The following is a 20,615-nucleotide window of genomic DNA, read 5'->3' as shown; positions in this document are numbered from 1 at the left end:
TCCAAAAAAAAAAAAAAAAAAAAGCTTTCCGTCTTCCCAGAGACTGGGTGTGCATGGTGTGAGGACATAGAGTGCTTCAGGCAACAAGAGAAACATGAGGCTGAGGTTGTGTAACTGGATTCCTGGGGAAAAGGGAATGGTACAGAGGCTGCTTGCGGTGGTAGCTGCCTGCAATCCTCGTACTTGGAGGCTGAGACAGAAATATTATGAGTTTTAGTTGAGGACAGCAGCTTTTAATCCCACCCCTTGGGAGGCAGAGGCCAGCCTGGTTTGCAGAGTGAGTTCCAGGACAGGCAGGACCACTCCGAAAAGCCTTGTCCAATACAAGTGACCCAGAATAACATGTGTTTACATAATTAAAGTATAGGCAACAACTTCACCTTTGAGCTTTTCTTGGAGAAAAGGGGTGACTGGGCATTGAACCCATATGGGGCCTTGGATATGCTGAGTGCCTGTTGCCACCGGGTTTCTTCTCCCCACCACTGTGGAAGTTCTGAAGTCTTATTCCCCCACCCCCACCCCGAAACAGGTCTCACTGTATAGCTCAGGCTGGTTTTGAACTTGAAATCCTCCTGTTTCAGCCTCCCAGTGCTGGGGTTATAGGCGAGTGCCTAACTTATCTCTTAACCTTTTGGTGTTACAAAAGCATTCCAAGGAATGGTATAAGAGCAAGAACTTTCCAAATCCTGTTGGCCGTGAAAACACAGGAATATTCAGGGGACAGCTCCACGTATCTAGTAGATGTTTGTAAAACACAGTGCTGTATTTTACAGAAACTTAATATGCTAAGTACCAAGAGAAGGAAATTAAAATAGGAACATAATGTAAAGCTTCTGGTAAAAATATAGCTAACAAGCGTAATCAAATTAGAAGTATTATACTGGGTATGCCCTCAAACCAATAAAGTTTATATTGCTAACTGTTCCAAAACAAAATAATTGAAAGTTCTTACAATCGCATCTATATTTCTGTCTGAAAAATTTATGTGTGTTATTTTCTTCAGGCACTGTGCAATGGTTTCTTCTTTTCTGGGTTTAAGATTGCTGTTTTTGGCAATTAAATCCAGGGTCAGTCGAACCATGGTTTCTGTATAACTCAAATTCTCAGTGAAAACTCCATTGAGACACCATGTCCAGAAGCAGGCGTAGGTATTGTTTCCAACTTTCTAAAAAGTAAAAGGAACAAAGAGTATTGTGATATAGAAGACGTTAAAGAAAGGCTGAGTTACTTAACTTTTCACATGTACAACTGCTTGGTAAGCCAGGCTGTAGGCATTTATGCCTTCTGGGATTTTCTACATTTACAGTCAACTCTTTCCATTAAAACATTTAAAACTAGGGCAAGGCATGGTGGCACACACTTTTAATCCCAGCACTAGGGAAGCAGAGGCAGGTGGATTTCTGTGAGTTTGAGGCCAGCCTGGTCTAAAAAGTTGAGTCCAGGCCAGCCAACATGGCTACACAGAGAAACCATGTCTCAAAAAACAAAACAAAACAAAACAAACAACAACAAAACCAATTTAAAACCAAGGCTAGGTATGGTGGCCCACAATCCTAGTACTTCGGAGGCAGATGCAGGTAGATGGATCTCTTCCTTTTAAGGCCAGTCAAGGCTACATAGATAGACCCTGTCTCCAACCAACCAACCAACCAACCAACCAACAAAACATTTAAAACACAAAAATTAATTAAATGCACATTACTTATTTGCTTTTAATTGTATGTAGTTTGAACTGGGATCTAGCTGTGTAGCTCTGGCTTGCTTGGGACTTGCTGCCATTTTTCTGCCTTCTCTTGCTGAGTTCTGGGATTATAGGCCTCTGCCAACACAAAGTGGAGGCACTCTTGGCTCCGTCCTCTCCTTGATTTTTATTTTTTAGAGGGTCTCACCTGTATTGCCCAGGCTGGTCTCTAATTTGGGATCTTTCTGCCCAGCCCTCAGCACTGGGCTTAAAGGCTTAAGCCACCATGCCTTACTTTCCCTCATTTTCCTCCCCCAGAGCAACAGTGAATTGTGGTTGTGGGCACCTCCTTTTCCTCCCCTTCTTCATTTTCTTTTTCCTAGTGCTGCATTAGAATTCAGGGTCATTACATGCTAGGCCATCACTTCACCATCAAGCTGCATCCTGTGTCCTACGGTGAACATCTTTTTAAATGATGATTTTTTCCCCCTTTGAATTAAAAAAGGACACCAAGGAAAACTGTCCAATGCTCTTATTCATAGGTGGAGAAATTCGGAGTCCCAGAGAATTAATCCAGGCTCTCTGAAGTATCAGCTGAGAATGGAGGCAGGTGTCTCACTGTTCATAGTAACTGCCGCTGTCTCTCCAAAGCAGAACTCACACGGTGTGAAAACTGAGTTACACACAGGATGATACAAAACACTTGCGATGGATTAGGCCTACATATTGTATGCCATGCCAGAAAGTGGCAACATAATGCAGTGTTTTCCAAACGCAGACCTCACAGTTCAAATATTAGCCTCAAAACGCACTGAAAAAGCAGTCTTGAAGTATTTTGTATAATAGAGTTAAGGTGGTAAGGCGCATTGATGGGGACCTGCATTTGATCCCTTGCCCCACAAAAATAAATAAATACAAAGTCAGACCTGTGTGGTGCACACGTGCGCATTTGCGTTTGCGTGTGTGTGTGTGTGTGTGTGTGTGTGTGTGTGTGTGTGTGAGAGACAGAGACAGAGAGAGAGAGAGAGAGAGAGAGAGAGAGAGAGAGAGAGAGAGAGAAGGCTCCACCGCCCCTGAGGATTTATAGGCAATTCATGGTGTCCAGAGGAAGGAGGGACTTTTCTTTTCCAGTGGCATAACCACTGCAGTGGTGCCCGCGCTCTTGTAAATAATTTCTCACTTATGCCCCTGTAATTAACTGGACAAAACAGTAGAAGAGGGACTAGCTGAGCAGAGAAAGGGGCAAAATGGAGTGGGAGGAGACAGACATGAGAGGGTAACGAGGGAGGTGGATATGATCAAACTACATTACGTACGTTTGTGAAAATATAACGAAACACACTGTGTAGACTATATGATGCTATAAAATAAAAATAAAAAAGAAACTTTAAAATACGTGACTTCACTGGTGATACATAAACTAAGGACAGTGCTATGAGTTCACAGGGGCAGTGTGGAAATGCATGCTGGATGTCCACCTGTGGCCTGCAGCCTGCGTGTGCCCAGGGGAGCTATGAATGTGGAGCTGCCCAAAAGGGCAAACTTACTTAAAACAGTGTCGTTTCTTCTTTTTTATTTTATATTCTTTTGTAATCTGACTGTGTCGTTCTCAAGAGTGAACTTTGTAGGTGACACACCGTGTTCCACTATCAGAAGGTTAGCTGTGCCTGGATGTTCTGGGCAGTGTCTGACGTGGCCTAAGGTATTTGTTACTGTCATCATTATGATCCCATTGCTGGTTAGTCACACGTGCATCTAACTTCACCCTCCGGCCCTGAAGGCACCCGGACTAGTGAATAGGGCACATGTTATCAAATAGCATATTACTTTATATAAGTTACTATATGTGTTTTTCCTGTCATCCTAAAAATACAGATATTTAACTGACAAATATTCCTTGATTCCCAAATCGTGCTTCATATTTTTGAACTAAAAGGATAATCAAAAGTCCAATGTTAGAATGCATTATCAATTATTTCACTGTATCTGGAATTTTACCAAGCAACCATTTCAATTTACATAATATTCTGGGGATGTGAGTTCAGTGCTTAGAAGGAAAAGTGAATTTGATACACGGTAAGTAAGTGTCCTTACAGTAAGCATATTACCCATTATCAGACAATATAAATTACTCATAATAAACAAATCTGAAGGTACAGAATGCTTGTTAGTTTTTTCAGAATGTAAAATGCAGAACCTTTGGGACAAAAGGGCATCCTTTATTTTTACTACATAGATTTTTGAACTTTGCTTATATTTTTATTACTTTATAACAAAATTCGAAATTGTTTGTTTTTCATAATGCCACTAAAAGTAGATCTAAGCTTAACACAATGGCTAATAAGCCTAGTGTCTGTGAAGTAGATGCAGGAGAAACCAGGAGCTCAAGGCCAGCCACAGCTCCATTGAATTTTAGGCCAGTCTGGAATACACGAAACTTTGCTTAAAAAAACAAGTGTGTGTGTGTGTGTGTGTGTGTGTGTGTGTGTGTGTTTCAAGAGAGAGTATCTCTGTGTAGCCTTGGCTGTTCTGGACTTACTTTGTAGACCAGGCTGGCCTCGAACTCACAGAGATCTGCCTGCCTCTGCCTCCAAAGTGCTGGGATTACAGGTGTGCGCCACTATGCCCAGATCACTTTGGTTATTCTTGATCATTAATTCTTCTCTATAAATCTTTAAAACTACTTTCTTATGTTGCATCAAAAATCGATTTCAGGATTTTGTTAGAACTTACACTATATTTTTAATGATCTGTGAGTCTTCGTAAGGCTCAAGATATGTACTTATATACTGGATTGGAAAAAGTCTCTCAGGGTGTGAAATGTGAAAGGGTTTGGACTAGAGGAGTTGACAAAAGTGAAGATAAGGGTTAGTATAAAAACGGGGTTGTTTTGTTTTTATTATTTCTTTTTTTCCCCTCAAGAGACATGGTTCTCTGTGTAGCTTTGGCTATTCTGAACTCCCTTTGTAGACGAGGCTGGCCTCGAACTCACTGTGATCTGCCTGCCTCTGCTTCTGGAGCACCACCATGCCTGGCTGTTTTGATTTTATAGTTAACTTGATGGTAAGAATAATTCTTTTTCCTTCTTGAATAGGAAAAGGCAGGCTGGCAAGTCACTCACTGATCTCACACCTCCTGTGACTTCAAGTGTCTTTAAAATAGTGTGCCAGAGCAGCATATTTCAGAGTGGCATGTTCTTAATTCTTTCACCACAAATGAATTTTGTGTCTCTCGAAATTAATCAGATTTGAAAAGAAAGGAGGCAGCAGAGCTGGCAGCACACTCATAACACCAGACTTTAGAGGCAGAAGGAGAAGGTTCAAGGGTAGCTTTGGCTCCAAGTGAGTGTTAGGGGTAGCCTGGTCTACATGAGACTGTTTGGAAAAGAAACAAACGTAAAAATAATTTTAAATCAAGAGAGGGCCAATGAATATAATCAATAAACTATAGGAAGAATTTCCAGGGGCTTGAGTACAGAGAGGGAGGGACTCTCACCAGCCCACAACATAACATAGTAAATAATAAAATGCTTGGCATCAGTTCATGAAAATTGTTTTGTCAAAACCCCAACCATTCATTTTATTAAGGCAGTACACTCAAACTTTACTGGTATTGTAGTTTCATTGTTTTAGGAATAATAAGCCCCAGGGGCTTAAAACTGAACTTAGTAGTTGAATTTGTATATATCTTAGAACATTATAATAAAAACAATAAGGTCAATATTTGTGGAGGTGTCCTTGGTTTTCTCTGAAAGAAACCATTTCCCATAATATCGCCCACTAGCTACCTATTATTTCGGCTCAATTGCTAGAAAGCATCTTCCTAGAAGAGGGAATTGCTTAGGGCTGCTTCAGGGTGCTCTGGGAATCCATCTTGATGGACCCTGGGCTGGCTCACCCCCAGGCTCTTGCCTGCTGGGTAGGACAGACAGTTTCGGGGTTTGTTTTCTACCTACTTTCCCTCTTAGGGAGCCGTTGAGCCCAGTGGCTTCCAGATTCATTAAGTGGAGCTTCAGCCCTCAGAACTTATAAAAGCCTGGGTCCTGATCCCTCATCCCCTCCGCCCAGCCTCGGGCCTCTTGAGAGCTTTCAGCCTTGCCTGCTGGTCCAAACTAATCTTCCAGATTGTGTCTGGGATTCTAGATGTTTAGGGACAGGGCCCAGGGACCTGCATTTTAACCTGAGTTAGAAGTCCGCGCGCAGGGAATGTTTCTGGCTAGGGTTTCAGGGGCGTCTCACCGCTCCCGGGTCCAGTTCAGTATGTAACTGGTTTGGTCAGTGTCCTTGAGCCAGGCTCCTCTAAAGCCGCGGGCGGTTGCCAGGCGACCAAATGCTCCGAAACGCCCGGCAGGGGGAAGTCTCGCGACTCGCGACTTCCACAAAGAGGGCAGGGCTAGCCCGGTGGTTAACACAAGTCTGCTTGTTTGTGACACCGGACAGCAGGAGAGTTGACGTTGTGCACCGGGGGTCTTGAGAAAAGGCCAGCTAGCTTGGAAAGAACAAGATTTGCAGGCTAGCATTTCCCTTCCCATCGTCTTTGTTTATTTTAGTGTTCAGTAACTACACCTGCCCTAGTAATAGAACCAAAAACGCAATAGCCTGAAGGTACAGCCAGCATTCCACCATTTTTAAGGATTAAAAACCCCAAATTTAGAGTGATAGTCAAGGCCATTTGTCATGACTCTCCTTACAGCTAGCCGCCTGCCATCTTCAGGTTAGGAACCTTGGTTATGCTCCGTTTCACTCTCCAGATTTTGGGGAAAGCAATAGCACGGGATTTTCTTCCCTCTTTTGTTTGTTTCTGTTTTTGAGACAGGGTTTCTCCGTGTAGCCCTCCCAGTCTGCTCTGGAACTAGCTCTGTTGAACCAAGCTGGTCTCGAATGCAGAGATCTACCTACCTCTGCCTCCCAAATGCTGGGATTAAAGACGTATGCCACCACGGGTGGCCTCCGTTGTGGCATTCTTATTCCCCCTTTATCTCACATCAGTGCAAACTCTCAGAAAGCCAGCGAGGCTCTGTGGCACCGACCTGTGATCCCAGCACTGGGGAGGTAGAAGCAGGTGGATCACTCAGTGACTTTGAGGCCAGCCTGGTCTACAAAGCGAGTTCAGGACAGCCCAGGATACACAGAGAGACCCTGGCTCATAAAGACTAAAAACAAAAAGCAAGCAAACAAACAATAACTTTCAGAAAGCCTTAATATTGTATCTTGTTATTTTCTATTTTCCTCAACAACTAATATAAAGTTCTTATATTTTTGGTTGTGAGCCTAGCCTTTAAGGGCCGAGCTATCTCTCCAGCCCTAGTATGAAATTCTTTAGCATAATAAGGATCTATTTGTGTTACTCATCTCTCCTCAAACAACCAAACAAGTTGAGAACAAACATTTTTTTTTTAACCTCACCATTGCCAGTGGGTAGCAAGTGCTATATATACTAGTATCTATTTGATAAATGTTTGTAAAAATGAATAACCTCAATGAAAGACAAGAATAAGGAAGATACTAACACAAGGAACCATTATTCACAGTGGCAAGGAGTCACTAGAGATGTAGTGGGGTAAGGAGACTGAAATTAAAGAACAGTGCACACTGGGAAATGGCCAGTGCCAGTTGTGGTAAGGTTGTCATTGCCACTTCTTTAGCAGGAAGCTTAGAGTCCACAGGACAGTTTAGTCATCATTTTTTTTTTCAGACAAGAAATCTCCTGGTTCTGGGAAGAGGAAAGAAGACTGTTGGTGTTATACCCAGTGCAGCAGGCACATAGAACTTACTCTTGCTGTACTGACTTCAAAGCCGGCTCCTCTCCCACCATAGGAGTAGCTTAGGAAGAAGTGGATGGGGCAGAGGGAGCTTCATTCACCACAGTGTTGTTTTATTCAAGTTCGTTTGCTTAGACAATCTTGGCCCAGTTTAGCTGAAGACAAATTGAGTGAAAATACATGAACCCTGGGACATATCTTTAAACAATGTTTTTGCATTTACTTATTATGTGCATATATGTACAGACACACTGGAGGTCAGAGGACAGCTTAAGGAAGTTGGTTCGTGCTTTCCACCACGTAGATTTGAGGGATCAAACTCAAGTGAACAGGCTTGGTAGCAAATACCTGTAGCCACTGAGTCATTTAATAGAGGTCGTTTAGGAGAAAGAGAGGGGACAAGTCAGGGGAGATGTTAATTACCCTAACATCCCAAGTGTTAGGATAAAGATATAATACTAGAGAAAGAATGACAAAGAATGTGGGGGGAGCCGGACAGTGGTGGTGCACGTCTTTAATCCCAGCACTCGGGAGGCAGAGGCAGGCGGATCGCTGTGAGTTCCAGGCCAGCCTGGTCTACAAAGCAAGTCCAGGACAGCCAAGGCTACATAGAGAAACCCTGTCTCGAAAAACCAAGCTCCCCCCAAAGGAAAAGAATGTTGGGGGAACTGGGAATGTTTGGTTTGTACTCTGTGCGGTGAGAGATGTTTTAGTAAAATATCCCTTATAAAAACTCATTATTGGGCTTGAGAGATGGCTCAGAGGTTAAGAGCACTGACTGTTCTTTCAGAGGTCCTGAGTTCAATTCCCAGCCACCACATGGTGGCTCACAACCATCTATAATGGGCTCTGATGCCCTCTTCTGGCCTGCAGGTATATATGTGGGCAGAGCAATGTATACATAATAATAAATAAATAAATCTTAAAAAAAAAAACAAAAACAAAACTCATTATTAAGCCAGGTGTAGCAGCACACGCCTTTAATGCCAGGTGGAACTTTGTGGTTTCCAGGCGCCAGCCTGATCAACAGCCAGGGCTACCCAGAGAAACTGCATGATGTAGAATCATTAAAACAAAACAAAACAAAACAACTAGTTATTGAAACCAGTTATGGTGAGGGAAGGAGGAAAGAAATGGTAAAAGAGGGAAGGTGTAGACTCAGCCGTGTGGTTCTCCTCTTCCCTGGGAGGGCTGTTGGCCACCAGCCCACTAAGGCAGGAGAAGCATGAGATGAGTCGCAGGACCTGGAAGGCCGTAGCACCACGGAGATCGAACGAATGCTCTGGAACTACTTTAGGAGATAGTTCAGCTTTAATAAGGGAGAACAAAGGCTATATAGCCCTTGGGGAGCGGGTGGGGGGCTTGCAGGATTGGCATTCATAATTGGTTGAAAGCAGGCACTTTAAGGATGCTTACTTTGCATTTGGCAGCACACTCCTACCATATGAACAGGAACACAGCACCTAATTATCCTGTAGGCGCAGGGAGGGGAGAGCTGGCAGGGAGCTGTGTCAAGGGCCATATATCAAACGTGGTTTGGGCATCTGTGTCTAAAGACACTCTGCAGATGGAGTCAGGCAGAGAGCCCGATGCCCTGCTGGCGAGAGGGAGTCCTGCACCTAACGCGGAGCTCAGAGTGGCTCTCTGGACCAGGAAGACTGCAACCTCAAACAGCAGGGTTCTTCCAACACACCCGAAGTAAAAAAGAGAGAAAAAAAAAATAATGATTTAGTGTCCAAAGCGTGATGATTGAGCCACGCTGGAGAAAGAATTCATGAACAAAGGTTGCCTCCCAGGAGAAAAAAAGCTGTAGAAGGACAGAAGTGAAAGAATAGTTAAAACAGTGCATTAAAGCACCAGAGCACGAATCAGATGCCTGTCTGTTTCACAGATCAGTCTGTTGGGGGCTACAGCTTTAACAAGGTATTCAGGCCGACTTCTTTGCATAGTGTTTAGTCTGCTGCCAGAGGCCTTGCTTCTTTGTTCCTCAACAAATAAGTCATTGAGACTCTTTTTGCTCTGCAAGTCTTGATTTTAGAAAAATTTCATATATCACGAAAAGGAATGTGCTCTCATTTGTGGTAAAGCTTTTATTTATTTATTTACTTATTTATTTTATATTTGAGATAGTTTCTCACTATGCAGCTCAGACTGGCCTCAACCTTGCAGGCTCACCCGATCCTTCATCCTTTGACTTCTGAATATTTGGCTGTTCAGGCCACCATACCTGCTATATACGCCTTTGAATATGACCTATGATATGTACATGTAGACATGGACATGTTTCATAGTGGTAATTTCTTGGTGGCAAGATGAGGACTAGATAGATGACTAAACATAATAAGAGGTCGTATCCTCTATTTTTAGTAACCAGATTTATAAAAACATGATAAAATTACATTTTGAAACTTTCTTTTGGACCCTCTTCATGAGGTTGAAAGTCGCTTGGTGGTTGTGTTTAAGATGGCTGAGTTACTAATTAATATGAGTGTGTGTGGGTATTTACGTATGTTCGTGTTCATGTGGGTATGGATGTGTGTGCATCTCTCTCTCTCTTTCTCTCTCTCTCTCTCTCTCTCTCTCTCTGTGTATGTGTGTGTGTGTGCGCGCGCGCTCACGTGCGTGCATGCTTGAAGAAGCCAGAGCAGGAAGTGCTTAGCCACCTCTGCAGCCCTGTACATCTTATTTTTTGAGACAGGCTCTCTGACTGAATCTGGAGCTCCTCCACTGAGCTTGGCTGGTCAATACACAGGGATCTGCTTGTCTGTGGGGTTAGGGATGTGCCTGGCAACACCCTGCTTTTTATATGGGTGTTGAGGATCTGACCCCAGGCCTTCATGGTTGCCCACGGGCACTTAGCCAGGTCATCTCTCCAAACCCACCAATTAAATTTTAAAAAATGTAATTAGTCTAAGAGAATATCTCCTCTCGTTAAGATGTGAAATATGACTCCTGCCTAGTGGCACACTGTGAGACAATCATCTGTGTAGTTTCCGGTGAGGTGAAAATTTGGCAGGCTGCAGGAAATTCTCGTCTTCAGTATCACATGTGAAAGCCAAGCACAAAATACTCTTAAGGTTTACACTTGACAGATGTCGGGGAAATTTGTATTTGCAAAAAGTCTTGAGAATCATTTTTGGAGCATGATGCAAAAAATCACACTTTGTAAAGCCTTGAGTTTCCCGGTAACTCTGGGCAGGAACAGGCTTTATCTTCCACACGAGGTTCTGTCTTTGTCAATCAACACTTCCTAAGTGCGTACAACAAATAACTGTGGGAAGCAACACGTAAATACTGATGATGACGTTACCTTCATTGAGAAACCAAGAAATTAAAAGGCCCGGAAAGGTCTGCCATTGTCACATAACGCCACGTAGAAAAACGCACATTTGGTAGGCTTACTACTTCCTTTAATTTTCATTTTGTAAGACTGATAAATCATAGGGATCTAGTAGGCTGGTGTCTAACAGTGGCCTCAGTATCCGGAGTATCCATGGTTCCCATGGCCCTCCTGATCTCCTCACTGGTGTGTGGGCTGGAACTAGTGAGTTGTCCAACCAACAGCATAAAGAAAAGCTATTGCATGCCATTCCCAGGGCTGTGTTACAAAAGACTGTGGCTTCTGTAGCTGATTCCTCACAGCATTTGTTCTCTTTGGTAAAGCAAGCTATAATTTGGAAAGACCCACTCACAAGGAAGGACCTGAGGAAAGACACCAGCCGATAGCTCGTGAAAATGTGAGCTGTTTGGGCCAATGAGAAAAGGCATTAACCCAGTTGAACTTCACCCCTGGCAAACACATGAATATAGTCTTGTAAAAGATCCTGAAGCCAAGGACCAGGATTTCTAGTTCATGAGATCTTTACAATGAAAAATGTGGGACTAGAGAGATGGCTCAGTGGTTGAGAGCACCGCCTGCTTTTCCAGAGACCCTGAGTTCGATTCTCAGCAACCACATGGTGGCTCATAACCATCTATAATGTGGTCTGATGCCCTCCTCTGGCACACAAGTATACATGCAGATAAAGCACTCATACATTAAATAAATAAATTAACAAATACGTCTTTAAAAAATTAAAAAATAAAAATGTGTTGATTTAATCCACTAGGTTTTGGGGGTGATTTGGACATGAAAATGCTTTTAGGGAGAGAAAGTATAACCGAGAGTTGGGTTTTGAGTCTCACCATACAGGGCACTGTGAGTGCATGTTTAGAGAAGAGAAATGCAACTAACTACAGGAGGTGGTAGCTTACTTGAAACAAAAGATTTCCCAGTGACAGAAGCTGGAGGCTACAGAGTTTCTTCTGGCTATGGAGGATATGGTTTGTATTTTTTATTTCTGTAACCCCCACGATGATCATGTATTTGAGAGCTTCTGCAGAAGCCAAGTATCTTCTTTTGGCATTATGCCCAGTAACAACTGATTTATAAAGAACTTGACTTTGCAACTGATTTACAACTTATGTCATTATTATTTTTTAAAACATTTATTTTATGTATACGAGTGCTCTATTTTCTATTTTCTATTTTTTTTTTTTTAGATTTATTTACTTACTATGTATACTATGTTCTGCCTGAGTGTACATCTGGTCACCAGAAGAGGGCACCAGATCTCATTATAGATGGTTATGAGCTATCATGTGGTTGTTGGGAATTGAACTCGGGTCCTCTAGAAGGGCAAGACAGTGCTCTTAACCTCTGAGCCATCTCTCCAGCCTGAGTGCTCTATTTTCATACACATCAGAAGAGGGAATCAGATTCCATTATAGATGGTTATGAGTCGCTATGTGGTTGCTTGGAATTGAGCTCGGGACTTCTGGAAGAGTAGCCGGTGCTCTTAACCATTGGACCTTTATGTTATTATTATATAGAATCTATAAACAATGAATACATAGGTCAACATATAAAATATATATTTTTTACTGCACAGTATTTTTACTCTGCTTCAGACCTATGCATCCAATTGTCTTCTAAACTGTCAACCCTCCTAGGCATGCATATTGTAGAGGCACTGACAATCCAGTTTCTCAAAGCTGCAACTCTTCCTCCCTAACACAAATGTGTTATGCTTCTTCAAGTGTCTCTCTTGCCCAGAGTCCACACTACGTCACCCAGCAGCAGCTGACAGCTTCCCACCATGCTCACAGTTTAGCACCTCCGTCAGATGCAGTTACCAAATCACATCCACTTTACCTCAGAATGACTTGGTCATGCTCTACATTTTGTTTTTCCTGAGACAGGGTCTTTCTGTGTACTCCGTGTAGCCTTGGGTGTCCTGTAACTCACTCTGTAGACCAGGCTGGCCTCAAACTCACAGAGATCCACTTGCCTCTGCCTCCTGAGTGGCTCCAGCCCTCAGGAGTGGTTCCCAGAAACTCAGGAGTGGCTCCAGTACTGAGGAGTGGCTCCAGCCCTGAGGAGTGGCTCTAGCACTGAGGAGTGGCTCTAGCACTGAGGAGTGGCTCCAGCCCTGAGGAGTGGCTCTAGCACTGAGGAGTGGCTCTAGCACTCAGGAGTGGCTCCAGCACTGAGGAGTGGCTCTAGCACTGAGGAGTGGCTCTAGCACTGAGGAGTGGCTCCAGCCCTGAGGAGTGGTTCTAGCACTGAGGAGTGGCTCTAGCACTCAGGAGTGGCTCCAGCACTGAGGAGTGGCTCTAGCACTGAGGAGTGGCTCTAGCACTGAGGAGTGGCTCCAGCACTGAGGAGTGGCTCTAGCACTGAGGAGTGGCTCTAGCACTGAGGAGTGGCTCTAGCACTGAGGAGTGGCTCTAGCACTCAGGAGTGGCTCCAGCACTCAGGAGCGAGTTATCACTGTCTGGCCGTGTTCTGCTTTTTTAAAGTTCTACTAATTTGAGTTGATAAAGATTTTCTGAAGGTCTGTTATGTTTAATATACTACATTGTTTTCTAGGCTGGTTCCCTCTCACCCTGGGTCAAGCAGTAACAAACATTTATTTAATAGTACGAGATGTGGCTATAATAAAGGGTCTCATTTCAAAATCAGTGTCATCAATAAAAGATACATTTGTGAATTTTATAGTAAAGAAAAGGGATTCATAATTTAAAAAAAAAGGTTAAGTTTATAAAATAAGAGTAACTTTAGGTCAAGTTTCAGAACAGACTTTTGCTTGTGTTTTAAGAACTGAAAAGAGCCAGGCATAGTGGCTCATGCCTGTAATTTCAGCACTTGGGAGGAAGAGGCAGTTGGATCTTTGTGAGTTTGAGGCCAGCCTGGTCTACAAAGTGAGTTCCAGGACAGCCAGGGCTACATAGAGAAACCCTGTCTTGAAAAAACAAAAACAAAAACAAAAACAAAAAGAAACCAAAACACAAAACCAAAATCCTGAAAACAGCCTTTTGTGCCAGAGATGAGAACTTTGCCTTCAGTAGAGATGCAAAGTGTTCCTTGGGTTTCTCAGGCCAATACAAGTGTCCTCACTTGGAGCTAACCCTGAAACTCAGCAACATAATGTGCTTTCTCCACACTTGGTCCCTAAAGCAGTGGTTGAAGTGAAGCTATGTTCCTGTGCACTGCTGTTGTATTGCTGTGTTTCTGTTTTTTCGTTTTGTTTTTTTGGTCTGTTTTCTTCAAAAGAGTTACATTCTACCAAGCTTGATTTTGAAAATCACTGGTGTTTATTTTTATTAGTGTGAATCCCTTTGCATATTTTATAGTAATCTTTTACTCAAAAATGTTTTTACTCCTATAAAGTTTTGGGAGACAACATCATTTTATAGTGATTTTATGGTGTGACAAAAGTCACAGTTCCACAAAAGAGATAAATGTACTCAATTTCATCCTAAGAACACTTTATATCTTTGTTTCTTTTTTTAAAAATTGAAAATGTCTAGTGTTTTGTTTTTCCAGTGAACAAATATTTATCTGCTATGTGAGTACCATTCAGAGGACAGAAGAGTGAGTTAGGTCGGGTCCTCCCCTCCATGGTGACTGCATTCTATTAAGAGAGTCAGAAGGCCAGCAAACAAACCTGTGAGCAGGACAGTTTCAGGTTGAGTCAAGCCCTGTGCACGTGTGGGAAGCATGGGGTGTGTTCCTGGAGTAGTCGTTGGGAGGACGGAGCCCAGTGGGGCAAAGGGAGCACGGGGAGGTCAGGTGCAGAGCAAGAGTGCAGCACAATGACAGTGTGTGAAAAAAGTCTCATTTTGAAACATGTCACGGAATGCAAACAAAAAAATTAATAATGACAAACATGATAAGGAGCCAGGCATCTGAGCAAAAACTCTAAGGGACAGGGAGTCAGTATTTCGAGTCTCACGCACTCTTTTAATCCCAGCACTCGGGAGGCAAAGGCAGGCAAATTGCTGCGTGTTCGAGGCCAGCCTGGTCTACAAAGGGAGTCTAGGACAGCCAAGGCTACACAGAGAAATCCTGTCTCAAAAAACAGAAGACAAAAACAAACAAACAAAAATTTTGAGTCTCAGGAGCAGCCAATATGAGGGGAGGGGGAAGGAAAGACAGTGAAGACACAACTGTGAGACCAGACTTAGGGCAAACAGGAAGCAGATCTTGAGGGCCCTTAGGCCACAAACAGCAATCTGAATTTTATTTATTTGATATTGGGATAAACCTAGGGCCTTGTACACATTAGGCAAGTGTTCTGCCACTGAGTGATTTTCTGAACTCTTCACATGTTTAAAGAAAATCTTGAGTCAGGCTTGATAATTTGAGGCTAGCCTTCCAAGTGTCTAGGCTCAGGTAGAAATACAGTTTTGGTGTATAGCTATTTTTAACCTTATAAAGGAAAAGATAAGCTTCCCCTCTGTCAGAGGAAAAACAAATATTGTATTTAAAATCTGGAAAGTGGGGGGAGGAAAAGAAGGAGGGGAGGGGAGAGAGATAGCGCCACTTTATTATAAGTTGAAACTCAGAGTCCTGATAGGCGGGAATGTTTTTTTTTACAGTGTGGTATTTATGTAATGAATAATTACTGATGATGTCCTCAGCACTCTGATGATGCCCTGAGAATTAAAAAAAAATTTCATATTGTTTTAAAATTATCGGTATTGGGCTGAAGAAATGGCGGAGTGGTTAAGAGCACTGGCTGCCCTTCCAGAGGTCATGAGTTCAATTCCCAGCAACCACATGGTGGCTCACAACCATCTATGATGTGATCTGATGCCCTCTTCTGGCCTGCAGGTATACATGCCGTCAGAGCACTGTATACATAAAAATAAATAAATAAATCTTTAAAAAAAATTATTGGTATTATCCGTAGGCCTGGCTAGCAATCAATTAAGACAGACACTTGTTATATTTTAAAATAGCCTTAGTTAACCTGGGGCAGGACAGACATTAATCCTCTAAACTACTTTCCATAGTGGGGCAGGTATGTGATACTTGCCCCAATCCCATGCCATCTGTTTCTACCAATTTCCATCAAGCTACCTCTCATCGATAATCCCAAATATTTGTTAATGTTCTTCATCTGGGCTGAATTCCCCATCCACGCCTAGCATGCGTTTCTCCTCCATCTAACCCATGGCAGCCTTCTCCTCCTCCAATGTTTTTCCTTCTTCCTCGTGGTGGTCTCTCTCTTCTTCCCAGGATTCCTCTCTCTCCTCTTTCTGGAACCTTAGCCACACCTCTAGCTCCTCTGCCCTGCCCAGGTGGGATGGCTTATTATTAATTAGCATCAAAATACATCATACCATTCCCCAACAATTTCATTTTAACTTTTATTCTAAATTCTTATATTCAACACAGCTTTTCTCTTTAGTGAAATAGGCTAGGTACTTATTATTTTTAGATTTTGAGACAACTCAAAGTGTTGACGAAGTGCCATGTGAACAGTTCTTAGTTAGTTTTAACTTCTGTGTTGTCTATTTTTTTCTTTTAATTACTTTTATTGATTAAGTGGGAATCTCACATCATGCTTCCTGATTGCACTCACTTCCCAGTTTTCCCATCTCCGCCCGCCCTCCACCCCTCCCCTCCAAAAAAAACCTAAGTCCATTTTGTGTGATTCATATGTTCACTGGAACATGGTCAGATTCCTAGTGGCCAGCCCCCCAAGGGGCTGAGTCTTTCTCTAACTGCATGTTCATCACCTGTGCCGCAGTGCTGTGGGCAGGGAGGGATGGGGCCAGCTGTCCTGAGCCCAGGGACATTAGCTTGGCTTCAGGCCACAGCCCTAACCTCCGGCATCTTCAGGGGCCTTGGTGGTAACACCAGCTGTCAACATCAGCATGGCCCTTGGCCATATCAGGACAGATTACGGGCCTCAACATGGTCTGAGGTGGTTACACTGGCCACTCACATTAGCATGGCTCCTGAGGCAGCAAAACCCAAGGGCATCACCATAGGGCAGTGGCATTTAGTGCATGTCCATGGGGATGTCAGGCTTCATCTTGGCCTGGGGCAGCAGCATGGACCACAGACACCAATACGTCCTTTGATGATATCACCAACCTATCACTATCATGTCTCCAGTTCCACCTCTCCCTAGAGCACACGTAGCTCTGTTTTTCTATTCTTCCCACCTCTCCATCATATATATTTGTTCATTGTAGAAGTGCTTGGGTGTCTTCTGGCTGCCTGGGGCTGCTGTCTCAAAAAATTAAAAAAAAATATATATAGGGCCTCATGTGCCCCAGGCTGACCACAAATTCTCCATGTAATTAAGGATGACCTTAAACTTCTGATCCTCCTGTTGGGGTTACAGGTATATTTGGCTATATCCAGATTATAAGGTACAGGGATGCAACCCATGGCTTTATGTGCACCTTACCAACTGGGCCACATCTCTGCCATTTTTATTGTTGTATGCCCCCTCACTTTGGGGGTATGTGTGCCTCATTTACTATGTATGTTGTATGTCCCCCTCACTTTGTGTGTGTGTGTGTGTGTGTGTGTGTGTGTATGTGTGTCATTCACTATGTAGGCAAGCTGGTTTTGAACTCTTAATCCTTGTGCTTTCATTTCTCTAGTGTTGGGATTGTAGGCATGTGCTACTATACTTGGCTTACATTGAAAGCTAATATTTAGCTTGAAAATATTTCTCTTAAAAAATGGTTCTTAGCCAGGCATGGTGGTGCAAGCCTGTAATCCCAGCACTCAGGGAGGCAGAAGCAGGTGGACCTCTGAGTTCGAGGCCAGCCTGGTCTACAAATCAATTCCAGGACAGCTGAGGCTACACAGAGAAACTACCTGTCTTTGAAAACAAAAGCAAAAGAAACCAAAAAGTGGTTCTTAGTAGGGCTGAAGAGATGACCCAGAAATTAAACACACTTGCTATTGTAGCAGAGAACATGTTTTTTGTTTGTTTGTTTGTTTGTTTTTGTCCAGCAACCACATGGTGACTCAAAACACTTTGTAACTCCAGACTCAAGGGAACCTGTTGCACTTTGTAACTCCAGACTCAAGGGACCTGTTGTCATCCTCTGGCCTCTGTGGGCACCTGACACACACATGATACACATAGGCATACAAACACTCATATACATAAAATCAAAGTACTTTTAAACCAGTCGTGTTCTCTGTAGTTCCAACATCATTTGCGTATCAAGTTAACTTCTCTGAAGCTGCAGAGCATTCCAGATGCCTGTAGTTACATTAGATTACGTGTCCTCATATATAAATCCACAAAGTAACTTTATAGCCAATTTTATGTTTTCATAAGTCCAGAAACATAATTACCTCAGTTGTGCTAAAAAAAAAATCATGCAAGAAGTGATAGATGAATTTCATAAAGGGTAAAGTAAAAAAAAAAAAGATAACATACATATCTGTTTAAAGGACACATTGAACTGAACGTGAGCAGGACTTATGAAGCAAGTCAAAAGAGCAAAAGTGAACCAGAAATTCAACATTTACTTGGAGGTGATTTTATGTCAACTACTTAATAAATAGGTGCACTGTCAATGGCAGGCATATACAGGGTTTCATGACAGATATTTGCACTCCTCTAAGATCCAACATAAAGCTTTCTATAGACAATATACTTCTTTATGCATATGCCTTTTAGATTTTGAAAGTACAACTGTAGTTCATCAAAATATGCCCCAAGGCACAATACCATTTTACTCAGTCATTAGAAAGTATAGCGTAATTGCTTAGTGTAATCCAAAGAAAATACGAATGCTGACATCAGGGACTCTCCGATTTGTTAGACAATAGTTCCGCAGTTTTTGGCACCAAGATAATCCACATGTTGAAAAAGCAATTAATCACTGGTGTTAGTTAACAGGCTATGATTTTAACTGTTTCCTCCCAAATTTGACCTGAATAACAGGGTTCTTGGCTTTATTTATTTATTTATATTTATTTTTGGGTTTTCAAGACAAGGTTTCATTGTTTAGCTTTGGCTGTCCTGGCTGCTCTGTACAGCAAGCTGTCCTGGAACTCATAGAGCTACCTGCCTCTGCCTCCTGAGTGCTGGGATTAAAGGCGTGCGCCTCTACTGCGTGGTTCTCTCTCTCTCTCTCTCTCTCTCTCTCTCTCTCTCTCTCTCTCTCTCTCTCTCTCTCTCTCTCTTAATTAAATAATCTGATTTCTGTCATCAAAATTTAAATATGCCAGTCTGGTAAAAGTTGGCCCAAATTCCATATTTGTTTTCTAAAATAAGACTATGTTTCTGTTTACAAAGATGGATACTGTATTTGCTAATATTTGGACAAAGGTGTAGTAACCTTAGGGAATTCTAACTAGCACCGTGTTTCCATAAGAAGGCACATCTATTTGCTGATGGAACTTAATGAAAATAGGCCAAAAATGAGAGAATGCCAAACTGGATTTCCAATTTCCCAACCATTATTTTGTAATATAGACATACCAATTATTAAGCCGTGAATGACAGTCACTTCATCATAACTTGAATGATTATCTGTTACTTACATCCCAGGGATAAGGAAAAAACCAAGAGCCATCATTCTGTATAGTAAATGTTCCTGTCTTCAAAATAAAAACAAACAGCCATCTTTCTCACCAATACATGTCTTAGGCTGTAATGAAAACTTTCCAGAAACACAGGCAAGACCTTGCAAACTCAACAGCTCCTGTTCAGTGACATTTATTCAGCTACACAATGGATACAGTGCAGACGCTAGCATATAAACGAACCCTTCCCGAATGCCTGACTCGTGTGCCTGTGCCTTGTCACCCGCAGAACTATTCTGGAAATGTTGAGCCCCAAACATGCAGCCCTCCAATTTCTATACAGTGTCTCTGACTGATGTAAAGTTACTTATATACTTTGTTTATTTTTAAGTGGCTGTTCCACTGGGCAGTTTGTTATTCTAGTGTGCCATGCAGGAATTTTCTTGAAGTCCTGAATACTGGGTAGCCACAATCATCTTTTCCAACAGTGTTCATATCTCTCAGTAGCAGTGAGGGACATTTGGTCCTGGGGATTCTTTTTTTTTTTTTTTTTTTTTTGAAATTAGAAACAAGGAGGCACACAAACCTTTTCTCTTAATAGCTCGTTTGTTCCTGTGGGTAGCGCTCATTTCACCAGCTTGTGTGGTGTGCTGTTGTTAATGAAGAAACATCAATAGCCGAGGACAGTGTCACGTGATAATAGTTCCAAGTGCCAAAAACTCTAAGCTATGCATGCACACACACACAAGCCACTTGTGTGCGTGTATGTTTGTCCTTGGTTTGGAAGTTGGACCTTCAGCCTTTAAAACAAGCTGGAATTGAAAAGGCCCTGACCCTGAGATCCCGCCGGGCTCCTCCTGGCTCCAGCCCTCAACTCCCTGTCCACTGGCTTCTCTCCCCTGGCCTGTTCCTGTTCTGCTCTGGCTCATTTTATTACTTGGACATTGGGATTAAGTTTTTGTGAAGATTGACATTTCCTGTGTATTATCACTAAAGAGTTAGAGAAATTATCTCTGAAAACTGTGACGCTGTACAAGAACCAGACCCCACTTAGGAAAAATGGCTCTTTCAGCTCTCGAACAGTTCATGCCTGTAAGACAATACTTGGCAGGAAACAGTGAAAACTTCCATCTCATGGCTTAGTTTATGAACAATGCTTGCAAATTGAGTCTGGATTTCTAAGAGCTTTTATAAGTTGGAACGCTTATGTAAGAAATGTAATCATGAAAATACGTTGAAACCTACAGATAAGAAAAAAATAAAGCCTTACACATGTGGCTATGATGGCACATATTGGTAATTGCAGCACTTCCGTGGCTGACACAGGTGTGAGTTTT

General features: G+C 42.5%; 1 protein-coding gene across 1 annotated transcript in view; it reads right to left on the bottom strand.

Moving 5' to 3' along the window:
* Positions 1–6,054, bottom strand: part of PPP1R42 (protein phosphatase 1 regulatory subunit 42) — a 38,254-nt gene extending 32,200 nt beyond the window's left edge. The window contains 2 exon segments of the mRNA XM_084773109.1: positions 953–1,165; positions 5,920–6,054. Of these exon segments, the coding sequence (XP_084629235.1) occupies positions 953–1,081 (129 nt within the window). The 5' untranslated portion in view covers positions 1,082–1,165; positions 5,920–6,054.
* Between the last annotated feature and the right edge of the window lie 14,561 nt (positions 6,055–20,615).

The sequence above is a fragment of the Acomys minous genome (assembly GCF_964271855.1).
Source record: "Acomys minous genome assembly, chromosome: 1".
NCBI classification, from domain to species: Eukaryota; Metazoa; Chordata; class Mammalia; order Rodentia; family Muridae; genus Acomys; species Acomys minous.
This window is presented reverse-complemented; position numbering and strand designations above follow the sequence as displayed.